Raw genomic sequence first — 26,773 nt, forward strand, 5'->3', positions numbered from 1 at the left:
GGTACTAGGCAAAAAAAAACTTACCTTTTTCCATGCGCATCTCCAATAAATGATGAAATTTACGAATTAAAAAAAAAATGTAAGAATTGCAGTATATATAATTTTTTTACATTATTTTACAAAGTAAATCGTCAGAAAAAATTTAAAAATAAACATTTATGTAATTTTTCAATAGCAGTGAAAATATAAGTTCCTATATAATAAAGACGTTCGAATATGTGGATTAAAAAAACTCAGTAAAATAAGGATTAAAAAACTCAGTGTTTTTTTTAATATCAAAGAAAAAAAATTTTTGTGACATTCTTCAAAGCATGTTTTGTCTTTTTGGTACATGCGTAGACCCACATTGCAAGTTTCGCACATGTATTTTGTTCTATGAGGTTTCTTCCTAGTGCTACAAAATGTACACTGCCTGGATCTAAATTTCACTGGTATATGTCCAGCATTATGTAGTTTCTTTTCATCTGGCACATGAATTTTTTTTTTTTTTTTTTTTTTTTTTTTTTTAATGTTAAGGGGAAGGCTTGGTTCTTTTAGCTTTGGTACGGATCATTTCTTTCCCATTCATACTTGTTTTATTCGTATTTCATCCCAAAATATTCAGAAAATATTTTTAATTTAAATAAAACTTTACACAATTTTTATTTTTAATTGTAACAAAATATATTTACATTAAATTTAAACCACACGAAATAATTTATAAAATCACAATACTACCTTGGAAAGCAAGTGTGTTGAGCTCAGAGAAAAGTCTTTCGAAAAGAAAGACCTTTTTACTGGGCAGGTGCATGTATTGTTTAGTAATAAAATAACTCTGTGGTTTCAAAGCCCCTTACCTATATCCGGGTAAAAATAAACATTCCTATTTGAAAAGCAAACAAATGCCATTGTGAAAAGAAGTGGTTTTAAGGCACGACCACCGAACCTCTAGAGGATTGTGAGCATTGTGACAGAATGCTGTAGCGGCTCAGTGGTCGTGCCCTGAAACCACAAAGCAAATGCCATACATATAGAGTTTTTATATATATATATATATATATATATATATATATATATGCAGTTTAATTATTGAAATTTCTTATTGTTTATGATAGAAATCATGATTGCAATGAATAACTTTTGAAATTTAAAGTTGTTTATATTAATAAAAAGAAGCTATTTTGTCTCGTTGAAAACGAATTTTAAAAGGCATCCGATTTGAAGACCTAAAACATGTATGATTCTGCAATCAATTTTTGTTATTTAGAGGTAAAAGATCAGTAATCAATTGATTTTCACTCATAAATTTTGAAAAGAAGAGGAGAAAAAAATTGAAAATTGGTGGTTTCAGGGCACGACCATCACGCTTCAAAGGGTTATACCATGTTCTTGGAAAAGTGCCATTTCTGTGCAAATTTGTAGTAGTTATATATTACTAGTATCTACCAATACACTGCCAAATATACCATCCCTTACTCTTGATGTGTGTGAGTGTTTGATAACTCTAGAATCTGTTTTAGGTACTTCTAGAAAGATAAGAATTTTTTTTTTTTTTTTTTTTTTTTTCTTTTCTTGTTAATGTTCCCTCTTTTCTTTTTATTTCTTCCCTCTTTCTGTTGCTTCCCTTTGTTTATTTTTACTTTTTGCTAAAGGAGGGTGAGGATGACTTCTTTCCAAACTTCAGAACAATTAAAGGTATGCATACCTACATTGTGCAATTTTTTGGTAATTATTTCCTCACGGAAAGGTCTTGGGACAAAATTTATTTATCTTGTGTTAATTTTTACGGCATTTTATGTGTGGGTTTACTAGATTAGACAAGAAAAGAACATTCTCTCTTGCATGAGGCATTTTGCCAAAAGATCACAAGTGTTCCTATTTTTATACTATATACGATGTATCTGTAGATAACGGAAGATATAAGATGGAAATGTTATGTGAACAACATCTGACAGAGCATTAGAATAAAAATTGAGATTTGGTTTAAGAGAAATCATTTATTCACCTTCTTATATAGCCAAGTTCATACAGAGGCAGAACATGGTACAAAGAATAACAATTACTTTGATTAGAATTTATGTATTGTGTTGAAACATAAGTAATGGCCATTTTTTAATTAAAAATTTTTTATTTTCACAAAACAAAAAACAATAAATTAGTCAATAATATCTGAGTTTTGGGACTTCTCCCCATAGACTTAAGATGTTGAACTATAGTCATTTGGCTACAACCCACTCATTCAGCTAATTCTCGAGTGGTTTGACGCATGTCTTCATGCAGAAGTCTATTCAAACACTCTTCATCAAACTCATTTGATCATCTGGAACAAGCAGCAATTCCAAATTCAAAAATTAAAATTTCAACCGTAAAGACTAAGGTTGAAATTTCCATTTTTGAATTTGGCAAACCAATTTCTTGCAGTTTGTTCAGACGTTGCACCTTCTTCATACACTTCACAAATCTCTCGGATAGCTTCTGCAGCATTGGTGCCTAGATTTAATGCAAAAAGAAGGTGTCAACAAGAAAATGCTTTTCTTTTTTATTGAATTACGTCCAAAGGGGCTTTTTAATGTTTTGTGTGTTACCTTTAGTTATTAAATATCATGCTGTGTGTATTCAAACTATAAAATTCAGTTAAACAGCAATATCGCAAATTAATTTTAAAATAAGCGTATCTTTAGAATTTCCTATACAGAGTGTCGCATGCTGGAGATAAAAACTTTTTTCGTACAGCGTTGCCATTGCTCGCTTTGAAATGTTTAGTTTTTTTAATCAAAAATTTGTTAAGTGTTACAAAATCTGAAATCGATAATAAATCAAATTTAAAATTCAAATTAGGGCTTCCACATGCCCTTATTTTATGGAAGATTACGTTATTCAAATTTTGATGGCTCTAGGTACCGTTGTTTTATCACAATGCGAGAAACATATATACATTTATGCAGATTCTTCATTATTTAACTTCTTTAAATATAAGCCAGGGCGATGATATATGGTGGCCATGATTTGAAAAGTGATACAGTCTTTTTAAGTTTTTAACGCAAAATGCAAAAATGAAATTAATAGTCCTTCAGGGCAAATTGTCCCTTTTGGACTAAAAATCAAATATGCCATCTTATAGAGAGAAAAATTCTCTTTCAAATAACACAAAACACAGGGTTCGTACAGTCCTTAAGAGTCCTTAAAAGTCCTTAGATTTCTTGGAATCGATTTTTGGTCCTTAAAAGTCCTTAATTTTGGCCAAAATCAACAGAAGGTCCTTAATTTTAATCATCTGAAATTTCTGTCTGTTTTTACGACTGACATTTTGAGTGCGAATTAGCACTTTGAGGAATATTTTTGGCGATTCACTGCCGTATATATGGTAATCTTTTGAATGGGTTCATGAGTTATAATTTGTTTCTATTTCTAATATAAATGATGGGATACTCGAGTTTTTAAGCAAGAAGTGAAACATAAGCATTTCGAAATTCGTTTTTTCTAGTAAAGAGCTCTTAAACAACTTTTTGCTTTTGGGGTAAAATTAATTTTATAGAGAAAACTGATGCACATTTTAAGATTAGTTTCTATAGAAACTTTTTAATTCCAAAACCTGAGTATTTTTCGACGATTTTTTTTAAAACGTCGTATCATTGATAAATTTTATTAAAATAATGGTAATATATTGAAATTATATTTAAAAAATAACATTAAAATAAAACATTTTTATTTTTCGCTGTCGTATTATAAAATTTCATTTTGGCAACTTATATAATATTTTAAATCTGAAAAATAAACAAGGTATAATGCTATAAAGCACAATTTACGAAACAGCTCTTAGCAAAAGCAAAATTAGCTATGTAATTAATTAAAAATGTCTTGTTTTTAATTTTTTCATAGTAAGAGATTTTCCCATGCAACTGTCTCAGAATATTCAAAATTCTTTGAATGTGCATCAGTTTTCTCTATAAAATTAATTTTATACTTTATCCCTCCTATCTTTTTTCCAAAATATATCTGGCTTTTCACTGTTACAGAAATGGGTAGGATAATTTTTCTTTGCAATTTTAGACATTGCAGCTTGGAAAGTTTAGAAGGATTTGAAGGCAAGATTTATAGACCCACGATTCTAGAAGATTCCAGAAATATGTGACAAAATGAAAAATGTCTCCATGGTGTCAACACGTAATGGATGTATTTTACAGAAAGCTTACAATGAATTTCTTAATTTTGGGAGAACATCTGGAAGAACAATGAAAACATAATATTTGAATGTATTACTTCTGATACTAGAATCTTAACATATTTATCTTCTCTTTATTTTCTCTACTTTTCACTAGACAGAAGCATGGATAATATCAAAAATGCTTCGGATCTTATCACATGGACAGGCATTATAGAAAGGGATTTTTTGATTATTAAAGAAACTGAAAACTTACAATTAAAAAGATTCATCTAATATTTCTTAATACATCATACACATAGCTGGCACTAGGCATTTTCCCACCTGATGCAATCTCTGTGAATCCTAAGTTCTGCTGCCTACTGCCTTTCTAAATTCTGCTTTCAATGCTTGCTCTAAATTCTAAAAGTTTTGCCATTTCTAGATTTTGTTGTTCGGTGTGTCATTAAATTCTAGAAATTTTGCCACATCAGCTCTGTAACCGTCCTTTACTATATATATATTTCATATTGCTTCTGAATGTTCATATTACTAAAGAAATAAAATTAGCCGCTTTTTCTGTACATTCTAAATGCATTTAGTGTTTTTTGGAATAACGAAAATCCTTAATTAAATCCAAAAATTCTAAAATGAAAAGGAAACGTGTTGAAGAAAGAAACTGAGTACATAAAGCAAATTATTCTTTAAAGATATGTGCAGCTATTATAATGTAAATTACCCAACTGTTTATGATTTCAACCTTTACTATAATTTCCCTTTTCTATTTCCTCATACGATAGAGTTATTGAACCAGATTAAATTACAATTAAATTGTATAATCTTTGACAACTAGTCCACATTATTAGTTTGAATTTGACTGTTCTTGTTTAATTACGTCACTGTGAGATGTAATTGATTTTGTTAGCATCAGAACATGCCTTTATGTTCTAAGTTCTTTTTAAATAAGAGGCTTATTTAAACCTTTGTCTGATATTGTAGTTACTTTCAGACATAGCGATAATATGCTTCACGTCTGTCGGGGGTTTTGGACTATTTAACTTTTACCAGATTAATTAAACCCTCATAGGTACATTATGAAGAGGTTGACAAGTTAGGAGATGAAGCACGCAGAAACTAGTGAGAGCATTGGTTTGAATATCGATACAAAACTCTAATTTTTAGAAAAGATGCTTAAAAGAGAAGGAAATCGATATAAACGTTCAAATATGGCCAAATATCATAAGTGTAAAATATTTAATGCTACTTGAGAAATTGCATAGTTTATTTTGTTCTCAAACTTATTAACAATTATGTTAATTAATTCGTGTTTAGTAATAATGCGTACTACTTAGGGATCTATTTTATTTTTAGGATGGTATTTCAGAAGTGAAATTCAGGCATAGATAATATCTTCAATTGAATTTATTCAGTTCCCTTTTGCTCATAGGTCCTTAATTTTTTTCATCAATGGTCCTTAAAAGTACTTAATTTCCGCGTGCAGAAATGTGTACGAACCCTGAAAACATTATGTCATACATTTTATTTTTACAGCGTAATTTTAAACACATCATAAATGGCCATTACTTATGTTCCAACCCAGTATAATGGCCAAACAGTATCATCTTAAAATCAAAAATCCAGTTTCATTCACCAGTTGGTGTCAAATCATTAAAGGATGCTATTGCAGGCAGTATATTAGCAGGCACAGCTTAATTGTTTTACTAGGTCTTTAATTTCAGTTCTCCAAAAATGGAACTATTATGGATAGAGTCAAATAAAAGTCTTTTAACTTTTCAAAATGAAGAAATTCACATACTGCATTTACTCACATATCCCCCCTTGCATACTTTCCCTCTAGTTTTTTCAGCATATGATGTAGAAACTTCTGAGTTATAGTAACAGGGCAAAATGTATGCACAAATAGGAAATTATTTTACATAGGGGGGAAAAAAGAATATTATTGAATTTGATAAATCCATTGAAATATACAATTAGTGCGTCTTTTTGTGTGATTTTTAATGTGCTATATTTATCAATTAAGCTTCTTTTCAGAAATGGTTGCACCACATATTTTTCCCCACCTAGTTTTCAAGCACTAAAATTAATGGGAAAAGGGGGAACTATGTAAGTAAATAATGGTATAACAGATAATTTGCAAATTACTTCTTTATTTTATTTGCACATTTGCTTTGTATGCCAGATGAGTATATTAGTTTTAAAATTTAAAATCAAAGAAAACTCATCTGTAGATTGAAATTGATTTGGTGGAAATGGACATTTTGAAGGTGGCTAGCCTTGATCACTCATCTTCAAGGAAGAAGATTAGTTTGTGGTATTCTGTTGGAAACATATCACTTAAGTAGAAGAAATAGAAATAAAATAAATACAGAAGCAACAATTTTTATTGCCATATATTCTAGAGAATAGGACATTATAAGAATAAGGAAAAATTAAAACATTTATGGAATGAAGCTTTTAAACATTTCTTTTACATTCTGCTTGACACAGTTCCTTTTTTTTACCATAATGTAAATTAATTGTATTACTTTTAAATTAACTCTATTGGTTATATTTCTAACATATATCAAGTTATTTATTACACAATTTCTAGTTTTTAGTTTAGTGTTTAGTGTTAATGTTTTTAGTGTAGTTAGTAATTTCTAGTTTAGTGTTAGCATACAAAATAAAATCTTAACAGTAGCAAGGAAATTCTACAGCAGCTTACAGACTGCTGCAGTTATCTTTTGTATTTCTTTTTTAAAATTTGTGTAAATTTTACTGTTTTAAAATCTTCTTTTGCAATCTGTATTGAATTTTTTAACATTTGCTTGTTTATATCATCCGAGGGGTGGGGGTAAGAGAAAGAACAGTAACAAATGCCAGAGATTTTGCAAAATTGAATTAAAAAAAAAATTACATTTAATTTTTTTGAATTAAAAGAAGTTTTATCAGCTGTCAATGGCAGATTGCATTTTCAGATATTTAACCATAAGATTGCAGGTGGAAGACTGCCGTCTTAAGTTTTCTGAGGACAAAGTGTTTTACCTGTGCAGTTATCATTGTGACAGACTATTCATTATTTTTTCTTTCCTTTTCTTTCCCTTCTTTTAAGAAACATTCATTATATTGCAGCTTTAGATTTGAAGGGGGAAAAAAATAACATTTAGCACTTTTTAGGTTTTTGAAATTTTTATTTTTAAATTAAAAAAGTTAATTTTATATTTATTACTTTAATTACTTAATAATAAACAGTTTTGTAACAGCTTTTTTAAAGCTTATTCTTAAAAAATACTGTATTAGGCTTAAGTTCAAATAATTTTTTTTTAAATGGTAATATTTTGCTTTATAAATTTTGCAGTTTTCTGAAATTTAGCCTTTTGTACAAAAAAAATTGTGTTAATGTAATAAACAAATTCATAATAATGTTTTAATATATATTATTAGCATAAATCCACAAAATTTGAAAGTGTTTCCTTAATTTAGTAATAATAAATTTGAACATGGTTTTTTCTGACTTATAAAGACGATATAAACGGTATAAAGACGGTATAAAGCAACAAAAAGTACAAAGCCAAGAAAAACTGCAGTAAAAGTTTTCGATTTAACATCTCTTTAAGCTTAGATGACTCTAAAGAAGCATGCTCTGTAAATAAAACATCAGTTTGAAATTATGTAGTAGATTTATTAATATGCAAAAACATATTGGCTGAAAGTATGGAACATATTTAAGAATTTGTTATTGATAATTTAGTGTTTAATTTAATAATTTAGTGTTAAGTCATATATTCTGTGTCCTTTTCAGTCTCAATTGCTAGAAGACTCCAAGATCCTTTATTAGAATATGTTAAAGTAGAACCCAAACATTTAGGTGTTGGAATGTATCAGGTACATTACCTTTTTTTTTAAACCTTTTATTAGCTTTTCAAAAGGGCATTCTACTAGAGTCAGTAAGTTCTAAGACTAAGCACAAAAATTTAATGCCAAGTTCCTATTATGCATATCCTTGAAATGGTGTCCATGGACCGCAGTGCAGTCGCTTTCAGTGCAAATATAACTGTTGGAAGGATTCCTGAAGTTCATGAACTCAAATCAGCCATATGACTTCTGTCATTGTGGGATAATATCCTTTGATGACTAAAAATGTTTTCTATGCATTTGTAATGCAGAACTGGGAAATAAAAAGTGAGATTGAGAGAATATATTAATGGAACAAAGCTGTGACCTGTGTTTCACAAATTCAGACTGCACGAATATAAAGTTCATTCTGAGGCACAAGAATAGAGTTATCATGAAGAAAGAGCTGATTCTTGTTACTCCTGAAGTTTGCAATGATTTTCAGGGACTGTCTGTTAACTGCCTGAATTTGTTGCTTTGTTCAAATTGATATTGGACATCTCAACAGATAATCTTGCCCACATCCAGCAAATTGTACTTCATGAAGATAATACTTATAATATTCATAGCTGTATTTCCATGCATTGCCATTGCCTAGATTTTAACAAAATTTATTGTTTACGTACTGCTGTGTCTCCAAGCTCAATTATAACCAGGGCTAGCTCCAAGTGTAAATGATGCTGTCAGTCATCTGTGTTGCTGATTTGCCAGCTACATTGTTGTCACAATTAAGAACTTAAGGAAAAATATATTTCACTTTGAATTAATTATCAATGTGTTTAATTTATGCATAACATTAAATGTGCTAACCATCTAGGCAGAAAATACTGGAGCATTATCTGTTCATAATTTGTGCGTTATCATATTGTATGACAATCACTGAAGTGCTAGTGTTTCATTAAATCAGTGTTATGTTGGGTCTGAAGGTGCCACAAAATGGCATTTTTCAGTGACAGCATATCCGTGGAAAATTATATATAGCATCACCAGGCAGTGGTCAATCTTATAATTTATTGACTCTAGTATATTTTATATATAATTGATTGAAAAACTGATTAATGTAACATTACATATTTTATAGCATGATGTGCCAGAAGCTCAACTGAAGAAAGCATTGGATAGTATTGTTGAAGAATGTGTGAGCTTTGTGGGTGTCGATCTCAATGTGTGCCCAGAATTTCTTCTGAGGTAAAAATAATGGTTGTGTGTTTCAAGTAATTTTATTATGTTATGTCAGTTGCAGTGGAACTTCTAAGCTTGTACAAAATAATTGGTCAAAAATATTGTATATTAAAATTAAATATCCATTATTACGTACTATTATTTTTATTAAAAATAAATTGCATAGTATATTAAATATATATATATACATTTATAAAGCAATTATTTAATTTCCAAAGTAAATAATGTAGGGTATTGTGAAAGTATCTTTTTAAATACGTTCATGATGTGCATAAAATTCAATAGTACTGTTTATATTGTTTGTAAATAAACACTCCAGGCAAAATATTATGAAATGATTTTATTTAACTTGGTTACATTACTATATGTCCTGATCACAGTTTGGATCTAATGAGGCAAGTTGTCTATATGGGACTAGATAATATGCACAGCTTCACCTGACTTTACTTGATCTTTACATATTATTTTGTATGTTTTAATTTTTATTGTATTAAAATTGAATAACTTTGCAGGAAAATTTCTGGTTTAACCGCTACAAGAGCAAAACAAATTGTGGAATGGCGAACCAAAAATGGTTGCTTCATCAACCGGCAGCAGCTGTTGCAAGTAAAAGGTTTAGGACAAAAGTCATTTGAACAGTGTGCTGGTTTTGTCAAAGTTTTACCACAAACGTCTGTGTCAACTTCGTAAGTTTAGATTTTTATTTTATAATTGCATTCATACTTTTGCCTCATGTTAATTTAAAATTTTAAATTTGTGGACCCAAAGATATAATTTCTATCTATTGCTTGAAAAATTACTTTTAATTTGGTGCATCCCCCTTCCTGGAATCTAAACTGCACCACTTGCAAAACTAACCCACATTATGTCATTTGCAATACTATGAGCTCCTTTCCAGTCAATAATACTGTATACATTATTTGTAAATAAACACCACAGGCAAAATATTATGAAATGATTTAACTTAATTACATTACTATGTGTCCTGATCGCAGCTTGGATCTAACAAGGCATGTTGTCTATATGGGACTGGATAATATGCACCATAACATACATGCACAGGGACTTGATAACATGCACATTCCAAACTTAAATATAGGATTTCAAGTCATTAAAACACTGTGGTGAAATGCACATTTACTTTTTCTACTACACGATTTTCTACATATGGACATAATAAAGGCCTATTTTTTCCCTAAACAGATTATAAAATGGATTTAATATGAATTCAAAAGGAATTTTTTTGTGATGCCTGCACATACGTACTTATGTATGTATCTTGTATAACTCAAAAACTATTAGCCGTAGATTTTTTAAATTTTGTATATGGCACTGCTATAACATATAGTTGTGTATCTTTTTTGTTGCATTCAACTGCACCAAACATATATATAGATATATGTATGTATATATACCATATCCTTATGTGTTGGAAAATTGTACATTTTTTGCTTTAAAAATGATTGAATTATGTTTTGTTTTAAGATTTTTATTCCTTTAGTTAATCTCCGTGCAGTAGAATAGTTTAAAAGTGTAAGTCACGCCAGGCCTAATGGGGTGGTTATTTGTTAACATCTGAAACTCTTAATAGTATTTTGAATTAAGTTGGTGCACCAACTTCAGTGACTTTTTCCTCAGTGGTACTAAAGGTTAACTTTAAGTTCTTGTGCACTGGAAAATTTTGGGTTTTTTTTACCCGTTGGCTGAATTAAATAAATAAATAATAATAATTAACCTACAAAAAAATAACATCTGTTTCAGGTGGTAGAGAGACTTTGAAAGGGAAAGGCAAATTTTTGTTGACATTCCAGAAATGGTTTTACTTTTCATTAAAAAAAGAAAAGAACTATAAAAGAAAAAAGTAAACTGGTCTTATTTTGAAAATCAAGGATATAAAAAACATATCAACTGTAGTGGGCAAGGAATACTAACTATACTGACACACGAACATGTGTACAGTACCATTAGGAGGATGTCCTACTCGTGCTACCTTAAATGAATGAAAATTCAGATTGGGAAAAAAGGAAAACAGTTAGGGATATTAGAAAACTTTGATAATTTATATGATGTAGTAGCATTTAAAGCTTCCTTTCATACTTTAATCAGGAACAGAAATTCATAACTGCCTCGTGGAAGTCTGTGGGCCAGGTGTGATGTCGAAGCAAATGGTGCGGAGATGGTGTCGCACATTCAGTGATGGACGTCAGCTAGTGGAGGACATACCGAGAGCTGGACGGATGCGCACGGCCACTACAGATGCAAATGTCAGGAAGGTGGATGACATGATTAGAGCGAACCAGTGTATCACCATCGATGAAGTAGCAGAAGAACTTGAAATCTCACATGAGCGAGCTCAAAACATCATCCACGACATTCTTCGATACAGAAAAGTGTCAGCACGATGGGTGCCCCGACAATTGACCTCGACACACAAGGAACAACGCATGGGGGTCAGCCTGGAACATCTCGTGCATTACCATGAAGATGGCAATGACTTTCTGTTTCGGATTGTGACGGGGGATGAAATGTGGGTCCACCATTTCACGCCAGAATCGCAGGCCGCATCTATGGAGTGGAAACATCCGTCATCACCTGTCCGAAAGAAGTTCAAGACAACTCCCTCTGCAGGTAAAGTGCTCCTCACAGTTTTCTGGGACGCCCAAGGAGTTTTGTTGCTGGACGTTTTGGAGGTTGGAACCATCAATGCTACGTACTACTGTGACACCCTGTCAAAATTGAAAGAGGTGATTCGGAAAAAGCGGCCTGGCCTTCTCATATCTGGCGTTCTGCTGTTGGATGACAATGCCAGACCACATTCGGCGACGCAAAACCATATTGCAACTCTTGGTTGGGAGCGCCTACACCATCCGCCATACAGTCCTGATCTCGCACCAAGCGACTTCCATCTGTTTCCGGCTTTGAAGAAAAATCTTGGGGAAAGGCGCTTTGGAAGCAATACTGAAGTGAAACAAGCCGTTCAACGCTTCTTCCATATGCAAAGCCCTGATATTTTCCTGGAGGGCTTTTTGAAGCTTATCAAGCGATATGACAAATGTCTCATGTACTTGGTACCTATGTGGAAAAATAAAGGTATGTCATATCTTTAATGTCTCATTCTATTTTTTGACTTTCATACACAACTCTGACCACATTCGACAGGGGAAACTTATTTTTCAACTTACCCTCGTACTTGTTTTTGCATAGAAACTAATTTTAATTTCAAAAATTGTTTGTCCAGCTAGTGTGTGTCTTGTTGCTTCACTAAACCATCTATTGCCTCAAAATGTGATATGTTTTATATAAAATTGTGGGATGCTTGTCACACCTTCAGTGATATGAAAAATAGAATATGTGTCCAAAGAAATGTTTTATCATGAAATCAAGTTATATGTCTAATTATCTGCACCAGCATGTGCAGGTTTCATCTTCTATCACACATTTTGCATTTGCATGTATAAACATCTTGGGCATGACTAAAAAATAATTGGTGCTAATCTTTAAGTCATCTCTAACAAAAATATCACACACATGTATATATGCATATATGAATCATCATTATTTATTATACTTTCATTATTTTGACTGTTACAGAACCAATAAAATTTCTTGTATCAGAAAATGTAGAATTGTTTTTAACGACCATTTTCATTCTTATATATATATCTATTGTAATATTTAACATAATTTATTATAAGCAAAAAATAATCTCTTTTAAATAACAAAACAGAGGAACATTAAATAAATAAATAATAATAATTAACCAACGAAAAAATAACATCTGTTTCAGGTGGTAGAGAGACTTTGAAAGGGAAAGGCAAATTTTTGTTGACATTCCAGAAATGGTTTTACTTTTCATTAAAAAAAGAAAAGAACTATAAAAGAAAAAAAGTAAACTGGTCTTATTTTGAAAATCAAGGATATAAAAAACATATCAACTGTAGTGGGCAAGGAATACTAACTATGCTGGCACACAAACATGTATACAGTACCATTAGGACGATGTCCTACTCATGCTACCTTAAATGACTGAAAATTCAGATTGGGAAAAAAGGAAAACAGTTATGGATATTAGAAAACTTTGATAATTTATATGATGTAGTAGCATTTAAAGCTTCATTTCATACGTTAATCAATTTCAATCATGAAAAAAAGAAAATTACAGTTTCACATTTATTCTTATTATATAATTAAAGAATAGAATAATTTAGATAAAATATTATTTATTACATGGCAATATGAGAAATTTGTCTCACACTGTTAAGTTAAAAATGAAAACAAAATGTATCACTTTTATAATATATGTTATTGTGTAGAGACATTAGGTCATTTTCATATGCTGGAGAAGTGATAAATGTACAATGCCCTTGGCGGGACTCAAACCTCTCGGCTATGCACCGAGCGTGCTGACCATTACACAACAAAGACATGCTTAGAAGGTGGGAGAAATAACCTTATATACTCACCCTTTTAAAAGGTGACTGGGGATTAGGGGACATATTTGCCAAATCCTGTTGGTGGAGAATCATCATCCACCACCGTTTTTATTTCGGGCGCCACTGTAGACACATCAAGTTATTTCAAAGCAGGGGAGGTGAAAAATGAGCAATGCTTTTGCTGGGACTCGAACCTCGGACCCCTCAAATACACGCCGGATGTGCTGACTGCTGCACCACGAAGGCATGCTAAGAAGGTGGAAGAAATACCTTATATATTCCCCCTTTTAAAAGGCGACTTGGGATTAGGGGATGCAATCGCCAAATCCTGGTGGTGGAGAAACATCACCCACCACCTTTTTTAATTTGGACGCCATTGTAGTGAAATTAGGTCATTTCGAATGCTGGAGAAGTAATAAATGTACAATGCCCTCACCGGGATTTGAACCTCAGAGCTCTTGAATACGCACCGAGCGTGCTGACCGTTACACCACGAAGGCATGCTAAGAAGACGGGAAAAATACCTTATAATTGTTCTGAATATCCTGTGAAGGTTTATTATTTCATAGCTATTCCTTTATAATGTGCTGACGTGTTACACTATTAACTTGCTAATAAATGTCCACAACAATCATGTATTACTGTTTTTTCTTTCTTGTATGAAGTAAATGTAGTATTGTAATTGTGAAAGATTTTGGGTATCATATTTCAACAAAAACATTCATTTTAACTGCTATTGAATCTATTTGAATGATTTTTTTTGCTTGTCATCTGTACATATGGACATAATAAAGGCCTCTTTTTTTCCAAAACAGGTTATAAAATGGATTTAATACGAATTCAAAAGAAGTTTTGTTTTAAGATTTTAATTCCTTTAATTAATCACCATGGAGCAGAATAGTTTACAAGTGTAAGTCACGCCAGGCCTAATGGGATGGTTATTTGTTAACATCTGAAACTCTTAATAGTATTTTGAATTAAGTTGGTGCACCAGCTTCAGTGACTTTTTGCTCAGTGGGACTAAAGGTTAACTTTAAGTTCTTGTGCACTGGAAAATTTTGGTTTCTTTTCCCCGTTGGCTGAATTACTTGCTTTTGCATAGAAACTAATTTTAATTGCAAAAATTTTTTTTTAACTGTTCTTAGTGTTTTTGGTTCTGTATTTTACAATTTTTAATGAAGATATTCTGAGTTTTTGTATATTTTTGCCTTGCTGCAAAGTGAGAACTGTATTGATTGAATGAGAAATATATGAGGTAATAAGTTTAAATAAAGTGTAATAAAAATGTGTATAATTTAATAGGCCATACAAGGAAGTCATGGTGTCCACATAAGATTATTTGATATCCAAATGTATTCCTTTTAATGTTTGGTAGCTGATGCTTATGTTTGAAAATTCTATTTGCTATATATTTTTGTGTATTTTCCAAGCAATAAGATACACACAAAAATCTGTTAATACTTAAAGATTTGCCTCATCTAATGCAAAAATTTGGTTAATCAAATATTTACCGGTAATTTTGTGAATTTTGCTTCATTTTTAATCAGTTTTAGTTCAGTTATTCTAGACATATACCTTTACTTTTTCTTTAAATTTTAGTTAATTCGTTTCAGCTTTCTCTCAGTTTTTCATTAAAGTATATAAATAGATGAATTTCAGAGGCAAACAAATTGGAGTTTGTTTTAATACTGCAAATAGTCTGTTTGTATACTAAACTATACTGCAAATAGTCTGTTTCTAGACATAGTTTATTTCATTGTAGTATATAGACCAGAGGTTCTCAACCAGGTAGGAATTTCATAGTTTCAGCGAGGAATGCAGTCAGCCTTTTATTTATCTGCTAAGTATTTAGTTTTATTTTATGACTACAAAAACTGATTTATTTCACATTTTGGTGTTTATTAACATTTTCTGTATTTTTATTTTAAAAAATTTTAATTTCAATAAATGTATATGTAACTAGAGTTTTGGAACGGGAGGAAAGGGGAATTATAGTCTAGAAATGGTGAAATGGATGCATGGAGCAAAATAGGTTGAGAACCCCTGGTATCATCTCCAAGCAAGGCTGTTTTTTACAATGATAATTAATTATAGTTTTTAACTTCCAAATGAATAAAAGTTAACTTATTTATTATGTTTAATATTTGTGCATTAAAATGACATAAAAATGTAATTAATAAAATTTTTTTAGCACTCAAGTTCCTGATGCTGAAGAAGAAAAACCTAAAGGGAAAAAAGCAAAAAAGTCTGCTGTCTTTGCTCCAAATCTATTGGATCAGACAATTATTCATCCAGAATCATACAACATAGCTGAAAAGTAAATATTTAATAATCTTTTTATGATATATTTTAAATTGAAAAAGCTCATCATATTACAATCGATTAAAAAAGTATGGCAAAATTGTATTAGTAGTATTTTTTAAATATTGTTTTGATTTTAATTATGAGTTTTATGCAAAAGCCATACCATGCTATTACCACTAGTTTTTTTTTTTTTTCCCTTCCCCCAAAAAATCTCTTTCTTTAGTAAACTTCTTGAGGAATGCCAATATTTTGAATGTGTAAAAAGTGTTGAATTTATTATGAAATTGTTTTCAAAATATTATATCATTTATTATGTTTTATTTTGCAAGTATGTTTGAAAATGATTTCATATGCTCTAAGTGCATGCTTATTTAATAACTTTTGTAACCCATCAGTGTCAAGTGAAGAAGACTGCTGAGCACTGATAGTTTGATCCATTGAATTTCTGACAAATAGGTTGGCTGTATGAGAATTTTCTTGATGTTCCCCATGTGTAATATGAATATGAAGTCAGGATGTCGTATCTCTTTCATTTCAGATAAGTTTTGCACAATGGTATAGATGTTATCTGAGTTTATCACTTATAGCTGTCTAAAAATGAAATCAGTGCAGATATTTACTGAATAGGCTAAATATAATTTAAACTTTTGGTGTCATTTTAAAATACAACTTCTGTTCCATAACTGATAAATAGTGCATAGTTTTGAAAAGAGTTTTCCAAAGAATTGGAAACATTTTACAGGTGTAAATTATTAATAATTTAAGAATTATTACAAAGTAAGAACTCATGAAAAACATCATTGGTTGTAATGTTGCGGAATTTTTTTTTTTTTTTTTTTTTTTTTTTTTTTTTTTTTTTTTTTTTTGTTGCTAAAGCTCACTTGTGTGACCTGTCCACGAAAAAAATCAAAATTTAAATAAATGCATATGTAACTTTAGAGTTTTGGCTAAATATATATGTAACTTTAGAGTTTTGGCTAAATGTATATGTAACTTTAGAGTTTGGAGGGAAAGTAGTGCAAGTTTATGCCTGTTGTTGGCAACAGCATTGAGTACCTTACAGGTGACAGTGCGATTTAGCTCAATTCTGCTCCCAATTTTGATGGAGAGCACCCGGGCGGTCGAGGGTCTTCTACCCCTCTTCCCCTACCACCAACCTATCAAGAGGACTATCAGCTCGCTGCATATTTAGAGTGCCCCCATGCCACATGGACACTATATATTTGCAAACATGCATGCCTTATGTGGGGGGGCAGGTTTTTGCGGCACATAATTTTTACATCAGTTAGTTATTTCAGTAAGTACTCACTGCCATTTCTTACAGGTTTTTAGAAGAAATAAAAGGTAGCCCTCAGGAAATAGGACAGCAGTTATTGGTGGACAAGGTGTCACAGTACATGAAATTTAAATGTAAGTATTTCTGTTTTATATTAGATTTTTATAATAAATGGCATTTAGTTTACTAATATATTCATTTCTTTAATTTAAAATAGCATTTTATGAATTCAGATGTTAATTCATACATGTAATATTGTATGTAAATAAATTAAAATTTCCTATTTAGGTGGGAAATTAGTGTGCAGTAACCTTCACATTGTTAAGGAATTTTATTAAATGTGGCAAATTCTCTACTGTTGTTTTTTAGTTTTTAAGTCTTTTAGTTTTTTTAGTCTTAGACATTTGTTAGTTTTCTTTAAAAACAGCAGTCTCACTGATATTGAAGATTACAGTTTGAATTGTAAAATACATTATATATATTTTATCTGTCATACAGAAGTTTTTAAATTTTTGCAAAAGTCTAAAACTATTTACCATTTTTGAAATCTGTTTTTGAAGTCATTTTAGTTTTTTGAAATGTTATAAGGCATTTTCTTCCTCCTTTCTATATGCCTCTGTGGTGTAACTGGAAGCACACTTGACACATATTCAGGAGGTGTCTGGAGTTTAAATCCCTGCAAGGACATTGCATATTTTTCAAGATCCTACATCGATATAACCTAATGACTCTACAAAATCAGTATACTTGTATTTCCTTTGAGATGAGATTTTATTTTAGAGAAAAGAAAATAGTCCTTGAGGAATCAACTACTTTATGATAGTAACTTCATGTGAAGAGACATTAAGCCTTTTTTGGGGGCTCTTAATTCTTTTCAATAATCTATAATAATCTTTCAGTAATACTTCTTTCTGTAGTACAGGCTGAAGGGTGAATGTCTCCCAACCAATTGAAGAATCAACTAATCAAAAAATATAAATGAACTTTGCATAAACCTTGAAGTCTGATTTCATATAAATTAGTAGCCTGTATTATCCATCAGAAAATTTTAAAAATGCTACACTTCCAAATTCAATGAACACATTAAAATAATTCAAGCACAAAGGTTATTGCTGCTTTTAGGATGATTGATTTGCTTTCCACCTAAATCTCATCTGCATTTATAATGCAGCCTTTGTCTGAAAAGTTTCAAGACTGTTAATTACAAAATATTGTGTTCACCAGTTATTTGTCCTGAGTATCTTCCAGGTACTTAGGTATCCTCTGCAACTGATTCCATCTGCCACTGCTTTTGCATTTTCTAGCATCATGTCAGAGAAAGCTTCTTTTAGGATTCTGCATACCTTAGCTGCCATGGCTGCCTGAACAATTGCAATATCTCCATGTCATATCTCTTTTATTGCCCTTCCAAAAGTAGCAAGATTAATATACGATTTGGGGGCATATCGATGGAGTTATGGAAGAACTATAACTTTGTTTTGCTGTAAATTCCTGGTCACAAAGTGCGATGTGTAGTCACCTAGAGTTCATTCTGCACTGACTCTTTGTCATTTACAAAATTTATATGTCACTCAAATAGTTGTGCCCCTACTAACAACTACTTAACATACACCTAGTGGATAAAATTCCAGGTTTCTTTATCAGTCTATCCTAACTTCATACACAATTTGTTCACATACTGCTCGATTTTTCATTTCCATGTTGTATCATTACCAAGAATACAGAACTGCTACAACTGTTCTGCCACCTGGTAGACTCTCACAGAACTTTCAAGATCAGAGGAAGAGCTGTAATTAACTGTATCAATTAAGAAACCGATTTGTAGTTAACTCTAATGCTTATCCAGTAATTGCACCTATCTTGAAACTTTCTGGACAGGCAGTATCTGGTTCCCATTTTGTATGTCATTGTTATGGATGTCGCTATCTTGTTTTTGCATTTTTGGGAAGAACTGTTTTTAATCCCTTAATTTTGACATAATTTTCATAAAATTCTTTTTTATTATTCACAAAATTCTGAACCGATATTATAAGCAGCATATTTTTTTTTAATAATTTAAGTAAGAAAGCTTCAGTGCATGCATTTATACTATAAAAACTACTTCCATAATATAAATAATTTATACTGCTCAAATAGCATGGAAGCCAAATGCACAGTTTGAAGGCAGGAATGGACTGGAATTTTTTTAACAAAATGAGAGGTGAATATATTTTCAAAATTATATGAACTGCACAGCCGTGCATACTTGGTGATTGAGTCAAGAGAAAAAGTACGTATCAGATTTACCAATGCAACAGAAAAAGAACAGAAGTGCGATTGACTATGGCTGGCTAAATTTACTAATTGTATCTTTGTGGGAAGTTCTTCCAGCTTATCACATTCACATGGTTTAGCATACATCTGTACAGTGACAAAGATAAAACACCATTCTATTCATTCTTTATTCTTCTTCTATAATAGTCTTACATATAAGGTCAATCCTTATATCTGTGTCTCTAAAACTGCAGAAACTCTATTCAACAATTACTTACTGAAAAAAGTACTCATGTCAGAATCACATATAAATTTTTCAATACTAAAAATGATATTTTTTCCCTATAAAACCTTGCTTATAATTTCACCAAAATATGCAATAAAAAGGAAATGAAAAAAGCTGCATGAAACACATATTTCATTTTCTTCAAGTGCAGAGCCTGTTAAACGTATGGTATATCAAAATTGGTTTAGAATAACCAACTGTATTTGAACCATATGTGATGGTTAAGGGTTTAATTATTGCTGAAATGCAAGAAATCTACTCTTCTTAAACTGCATGGTTATAATCTGTACATTTGTTTTACTCTTTCCATATTGGTTATATTATTTCGTTGAACATCTTGGCTGAGGATAATTAACCGCAAACTGTAAAAAGAAGCAGATCTTTGTTGGGCTACCATTCCTTGCTTCATTATTATCATCATCATCTCACCCATTATGAAAGAATTAAAAACATGAATTATATTATTACATTCTGTCTGTAGTTTGGTTACACATAACATTTCAGAAATTATAAAATAACTTTAAGAGTCATTTATTTACCTGTAAAATATTTTTTAATTTTATAGGTATAGAAAATGTGGCAACCCAATTTTCAGTCTCAGTTCCTCTCATGCAACTGATCATCGATGCATTGAAGCAGCTGCATGATTATGACATAAGAGGAGGTAAGTACAAAAGTAGCTTTTGATTACTGTGACTAAATTTTGAATTTTATTAAATATAAAATAACATTTTATTAAAAATGAAAAGGGGAAAAAAACAGTTCTTAATAACATGAACCTGAAAATAATGTTAAATGAATAACATATTTTTATTAGTGGAATAATACAACTGAATGATTTCAGTTACGAAGTAATGATTCAAATAATTATTTGTTACAGAAATGATTAAAAAAAGTACTATTCATTGAAATATAGTTTCGTAATAAAAATTAAATATAATTAATAAATATATTTTTAAAATTTTACATTATTTTTTTTTTTCCTTTCTTTTCTTTTTTTTTTTTTTTTCCCTGGAAAGAATGATGTGGTTCAAAAAATGAGAAAATGAAAGGCTAGAATAATTAGTCAAACATCAAGAGCAAAACATAAAATCTCAATTCTAAAGCAAATAATTTGTCATTTTCTAAGAATTAAAAACTCATAAAGAATAAAAGTTAATCTTTATTGTTTTTAATTTATTTTTCTCTTATGCAGAAGAACTGCTTTAAGGTTTCATTAGAAAAATTAATATGTACGTGCCCCCCCCCAAAAAAAATTGTTTATAATTCTTTTTCTCACTATGGGGGGGAGGAACTTGCTTTAAGGCTTCTTTTAGAGGAGTTAACACACATGCACATGGCATCCAATCAAGTAGGTCATCTACAACCCATTGCAGAAGATCATGCCATAATCTTTGCAACTAGGCAGTTAATTCACTAATATTCCAGGACAGCTGCAATTGCTCTCCAAGCATATCCCAAACACGCTGTCTTGGCGAGAGGTCAGGTGACCTGGCAGACAACGGGAATACGTCATATCCTTGAAAACATTGCTGGGAGATTTGCACAGTATGTGGACAAGCCTTGTCTTGTTGATAAATGGCACCTGGGGCCTTGATCGTATAGGCAGTGCAACCAGCGTTAAAATATCGTCTACATAACTGTGAACCATCATAGTGCCTAGAAAGATGACTAGAGGTAAACATACACAAAAGTAATAGTAGTACTATAAAAATTTACAAGCTGTAAATAAATTCTTACTCTAATTAATAATTCTTAATGGAAAAGATTCTAAATTCATTTTGTATGTTCTATTATATATATTTTTTCAACAAATTACTATTAAGAAAATTTGGTTGGCTGCCAGCTAATGATTTGCCATAAATTCAAACTAGATGCAGCATTCGCTTTGAACCTAGTTTTCATGCACACAATAATCATCCAATGTGTGAAATTTTTTCTGAAACCCTAGTAACTAACAATAAGTAATAAAAAATACTCTTTTTTTTCCCCCCCCTCATATTCTTGGTTAACTCATTTATCCAGAGATCTTGTGAATAAAGCATCCTCATCAGTAGTTTATTCGGATTCAGTTTTTGGAGATTTAACTGTTATCTGAAAGGTTTAGTCTTTTTAGTTACCGAGTAACTGACTCTGTGTCAGAAAACCAATGGTAATTAGCATAGATTTTATTTTAGCAGAATTGCTTTCAGCAGTTCATTGCTGTCACTTTTTCCAGCTGCAACTAAATGGAAAACAAATATCTGGAATAATAAAATAGGAAGACAGACTGAAGAATTTTTGAAAGCATGATAGTAATCAACCATGATATCCTCTCTAATAAAGTGAAAAAAAGAAAATAATATAAAAAATAAAGCAAGTGTTGCCATCTGGAGATTAAAAAGGGAATTGGGACTGATCTTTTTATAGATGATGGAAAAAATAGGTTAGAATTCAAGCCTGACTAATGTAGTTCTTATGTGTAAAAAAAAAATTAAAGGAATAACTCTTCTATTGCCAACTTATAAGCCTATAGACCATAAATTAAATTTTGCCTCTACTAACATCATCCCAAAACTTCCTTAGGTGATGAATTATATTCTGGAGGTGACTTTCCATGTCCATAAAATTCTGCATATCATACTCAATGGCTGAAATACTAATTTTCTTCCCCATGCATCTGTAATTAAACCAACTCTTGATCTGATTCCATTTTCTAACCTTAGAGGGCACCAGTTTTATTTGATTTCCTTTTACTACAAAGGGCATCATGATTAGCTATTAGAAAGTTCTTTAAAGTTCAATAATATATATATCTATTTTAAATATTGTTGAAGGAGGCAGTATTGTTCAGTCTTTTAAAACATTTTGGTTAAAATAAAAGCCAATTAACATTTATTTTCTTAGTTTTTTAGTTGGTGAGTTATTCTTTCCTGTTTAGTAACTGAATATATGCTTTAAATTATTTTTTGATTTATTAAATTACTTCAAAACACATACATGTAAGGAAGTTTTTATTTGTATGCAAAGAATAAAGTGCTTTTATTATTTTCAAACTGCAGTGGCTAAAACTAAAACATTGCATAATTTTCTTTTCTCTGTATAGAATTTGAACAGCCCCTCTTCTTGACATCAGTACGAACATTTTCTGATTTAAAAGTTCATCAAAAACTTACAGGATGTGTCAGAAATGTTACTGCATTTGGGGCCTTTGTAGATGTTGGTGTAGGTGCGGATGGACTAATCCACGTCAGCAAGATGAAAGGCCAGAAGCTAAGTGTTGGCGACAAGGTGTCTGTGCTGGTAAAAAGTGTAGACATTGACAAAAAGCGATTAGACTTGGAACTTTGTACTGACTCTGATGTCAAACAAGAACCTCAATGTCCCAGTTCAAAAAAAGCACAGATACAACCACGCCTTTTTGCAGATTTGAAAGTTAATCAAGAACTTACAGGATGTGTAACGAATATCACAGCCTTTGGAGCTTTTGTGGATGTCGGAGTCGGTAAGGATGGCTTACTTCATATCAGTAAGATGGCAGGACAGAATTTAAATATTGGTGACACTATAACTGTGTTTGTGCAAAATGTTGACTTCGATAAAAAGCAATTGCAATTAAATTTGGGCACCAACTTGAAATTTAACCAACAGTCAAGTACTAATGTAAAGAATGAACAATTAAAACCAATGCCATTCACCGATTTGAAAATTAACCAAGAACTTACGGGAGTGGTCAAAAACATTGCTCCATATGGAGCTTTTATAGACATTGGAGTGGGTCCAAATGGACTTATTCACATTAGTAGAATGAGAGGCAAAGAGCTGAATATTGGGGATATTGTATCAGTGGTTGTAAAAAGTGTAGACTTTAAGAAAAAACGCATAGAGCTAGAATTTTGCACAGAGTCTAAAGTTAAAACAGAGCCCAATAATTTCAATAATTTAAAAAAAGAACAGTCAAAATCTCGCCAGTTCACTGATTTGAGAGTGAATGAAGAACTTACAGGGTTTGTAAGAAATGTGACTATGTATGGAGCTTTTGTAGATGTTGGAGTTGGTAGTAATGGTTTAATTCATGTTAGCAAAATGAAAGGACAACAACTACAAGTTGGTGAAAAAGTATCTGTGCGTTTAAGAAGTATTGATTATCAAAGAAAGCGATTAGAACTAGAACTTCTGTGTGTATTCTGAATAAATCACATTTTATATTTATTAAAGAATAAATATACATAAGAAATTTTTTAGACACTGACTTTTATAGACAAATTTGAGGGAGATGACTTGCAGCCTGATACTAAAGTCTTAGAATTCTTTTGTTTTTCAAGAATTGTACAGATTTCTAGAGTTAAAAAAAAGTTTTTGGTCTTCTACATAGGAAAAAAAAAATATTATTTTTTTAAACATGAAAAGCTTTTTTAAAGTAGAGTAAAACAAAAACGTATTAAAATAATTTTTAACCGAAAACTTAAACTAAAGTTAAAGCATTTAAATTAGTTTTTCTCTATAGTAGAAGACCAAAAAACTTGTTCTTGAAGAATCATTCTTAGTGTCAATATTTTTAAAGTAATATAATGGAAGACTGAAAACCTGCCAATGCCCGCAATCGGTGTAATCTATCACATGTCGACAGTGAAATGCAGATGGTTTCGGCAATATTTTGACATTATTTGCAACAAATTTTCATAGTTATTATATTCTGTTGCAAACTATTATATTCTGTTGATAATCATTAAAATTATTGTCAAAGGTTGCTAAACTTGTTCCATAACTGAAAACTAAGCCTTTGCTGTTTTTATAGATTAATGTTACATAATTAGTATTTTGGCAATATTCCATTAATGAGGCAAATGCTAAAATGCGCACAAGAATACCTACACTGCAAACTATGCCATCTGTGTGATTTGACATTGTCTAAACCAGATATCTTTTCCATACAACACTTTTATGAAGGAACTAAGATGTGTTTTATGATTTGACAATTGCATAATAATGAAGAGGTTAAAAAGAAAATATATCCATACTTATTTTTTTTAAAATAACTTTAAAAAAATTATTATTCTTTTGGCTAGTCTGACTTTTTTTTTTACCTGAAATCCATGAAACTAAAATTTGCACAACCCCAAGTTCAAGCTGTGTGAATTTTGGATCTTTTTCTGTATTTATATTTTGAATTCTTTATGAAAATTCCTATATGATATATAGATATCATGAGATATCATCTTATCTTTCCCATATGATTTATAAATTCATTCCTATCATTTTCAACATAATCCCTAAACTCTTAGAAGTAGACTGAAAGATCAGTCCTGGTATTTCTCAGCTTTGTAAGTTTTGCATATGCATTTTAAGACACTTCACTGAATTTATTTAAATTCAGGTCACTCATCTTCCTCTTCTATATAGATAAAGAGAATGAAGTGGATACTGACTATATACCGTATATACCCATGTATAAGTCGAGATATTTTGGACAAAAAAAAAAAAAAAAAGACTTCAAAGTGGGGGGGGGGTCGACTTATACGTGGGGCCATAAAAAATGAAAAGAATCGGAAGTTCAAAAATTTCTTTATATAATGCAGTTGTTTTCTTCCCACACTCAAATTGGACGACTTATCAAATAAGTCACTTACTTGAAGTAATTTCATGACTTAAATTATGTGACGAACTAATCACAGAGTTTCATACTTTAACTAGAGTAAGTTTCGATTAAACCAAAGAATTTTCGGCCCCCGAACAACCAATCAATATCGAGCAATAAAAAAGTTTTGCCAACACGCCAAGAAAAGAGAAATGCAGATAGTTTTTACGTACATTAAGTCTTTATAATAGTTACTCTTCATTCATGAAATACTTTTGTTAACAGGCGTACACGTGAAAATTTTAAAAAATAGCCCACGCAATAACTGAACGGTTTTGAATATTTTTTTTAACTTTTAAAAAGGGAAAATGCAAATATATTTTACGTACGCGAATCTTTTCCGGAAGAAATTCTAGAAGGTTACAATACAGAGTTTGAGACTGAAAATATGTATGATGACGAGCCAATGACGACAGACGAGTTCTATAAAATGTTTGGCGAATCTGACCATGAATCGGACGTTGAAGGATTTTGATTTTGTTTATTTACCAAGGTATTTTTTATCGTATATCTACTTTTTTTTCTCAGATGATTTTGAATAAATGTAGTACTTTAAAAAAAAATTTCGAAGTTTTTCCATCAATTTCGGAAGTGGGGGATCGACTTATACGCGGGTTTCTTATTTTCTACGAATTTTTTATGTCGAAGTGGGGGGGTCGACTTATATGCGGGTATATACGGTAGTTAGTTCTGATTCACTAACTTAATATTATTAGTGAAATACAAAACTGGATGGTAAATGAGAATGAGAGAGTATTCAAGTGTTAAATTTTATGGCAAAAAAATTAATTAGGAGCTTCAAAAGTTGACATTTTGGTTGGCAAAGGTGAATGTTGCTATTTATGCCCTGAAATTGTAAATATGAAAACATTTCATGTCAAATAGTGCTTTTTGTTATTTGTGATATTGTTGTTGCAAACATAAAGTTATATTTTATATGTGTAACAAGCCTACTATTAATGGAGTCTTTTTTTGGGGGGGGTAATAAACAATGTACTTTAAAAGTATATAAAATAAATGAAGTTTTAAAAGAGCATTAAAACGCAATCTGAAGATTTCAGTCTAAAACTTAAAAGAACAGTTTACCTCTAAAAATTAGAAAAATTACACAAATATTTTGCTTGTCTTCGTAGGTAATAATAATACCTGCTACTGCCTACTGGCAAAACAAAATTTTCTGTTGAAAAAAACTTAGTTAAAAGAGACTTTGTTTTAAGTGTTCTGTTTATTTTTGTATTTCTTTTTGAAACATAAAATAGTATCCTTCTCTCTGAAAAAGCAACACCTTAAAAAAAAGTATATTACTTTTTGAAACAAATTAGGAAAATATGTTATTGACATGTGCTACCTATATTTTATTACAAAATTTCATAAGTGCTAATTTTATACTGGTTCCAGTCAACAGTGT

At 30.9% G+C, this 26,773-nt stretch overlaps 1 protein-coding gene across 2 annotated transcripts in view; it reads left to right on the plus strand.

Annotated features, from left to right (window-relative positions):
- Positions 1–26,318, plus strand: part of LOC118180321 (S1 RNA-binding domain-containing protein 1-like) — a 155,332-nt gene extending 129,014 nt beyond the window's left edge. For both annotated transcript variants that reach the window (XM_085821568.1, XM_085821573.1), the window contains exons 16-22: positions 7,923–8,005; positions 9,096–9,202; positions 9,709–9,882; positions 15,821–15,946; positions 17,258–17,343; positions 20,314–20,412; positions 22,834–26,318. In XM_085821568.1, the coding sequence (XP_085677694.1) occupies positions 7,923–8,005; positions 9,096–9,202; positions 9,709–9,882; positions 15,821–15,946; positions 17,258–17,343; positions 20,314–20,412; positions 22,834–23,918 (1,760 nt within the window). In that variant the 3' untranslated portion in view covers positions 23,919–26,318. The remainder of the gene's footprint in view (positions 1–7,922; positions 8,006–9,095; positions 9,203–9,708; positions 9,883–15,820; positions 15,947–17,257; positions 17,344–20,313; positions 20,413–22,833) is intronic.
- Positions 26,319–26,773: the final 455 nt, after the last annotated feature.

This window comes from Stegodyphus dumicola, chromosome 1 (genome assembly GCF_044657685.1).
Source record: "Stegodyphus dumicola isolate Sdum_Otavi_A_Nest chromosome 1, ASM4465768v1".
Taxonomy (NCBI): Eukaryota; Metazoa; Arthropoda; class Arachnida; order Araneae; family Eresidae; genus Stegodyphus; species Stegodyphus dumicola.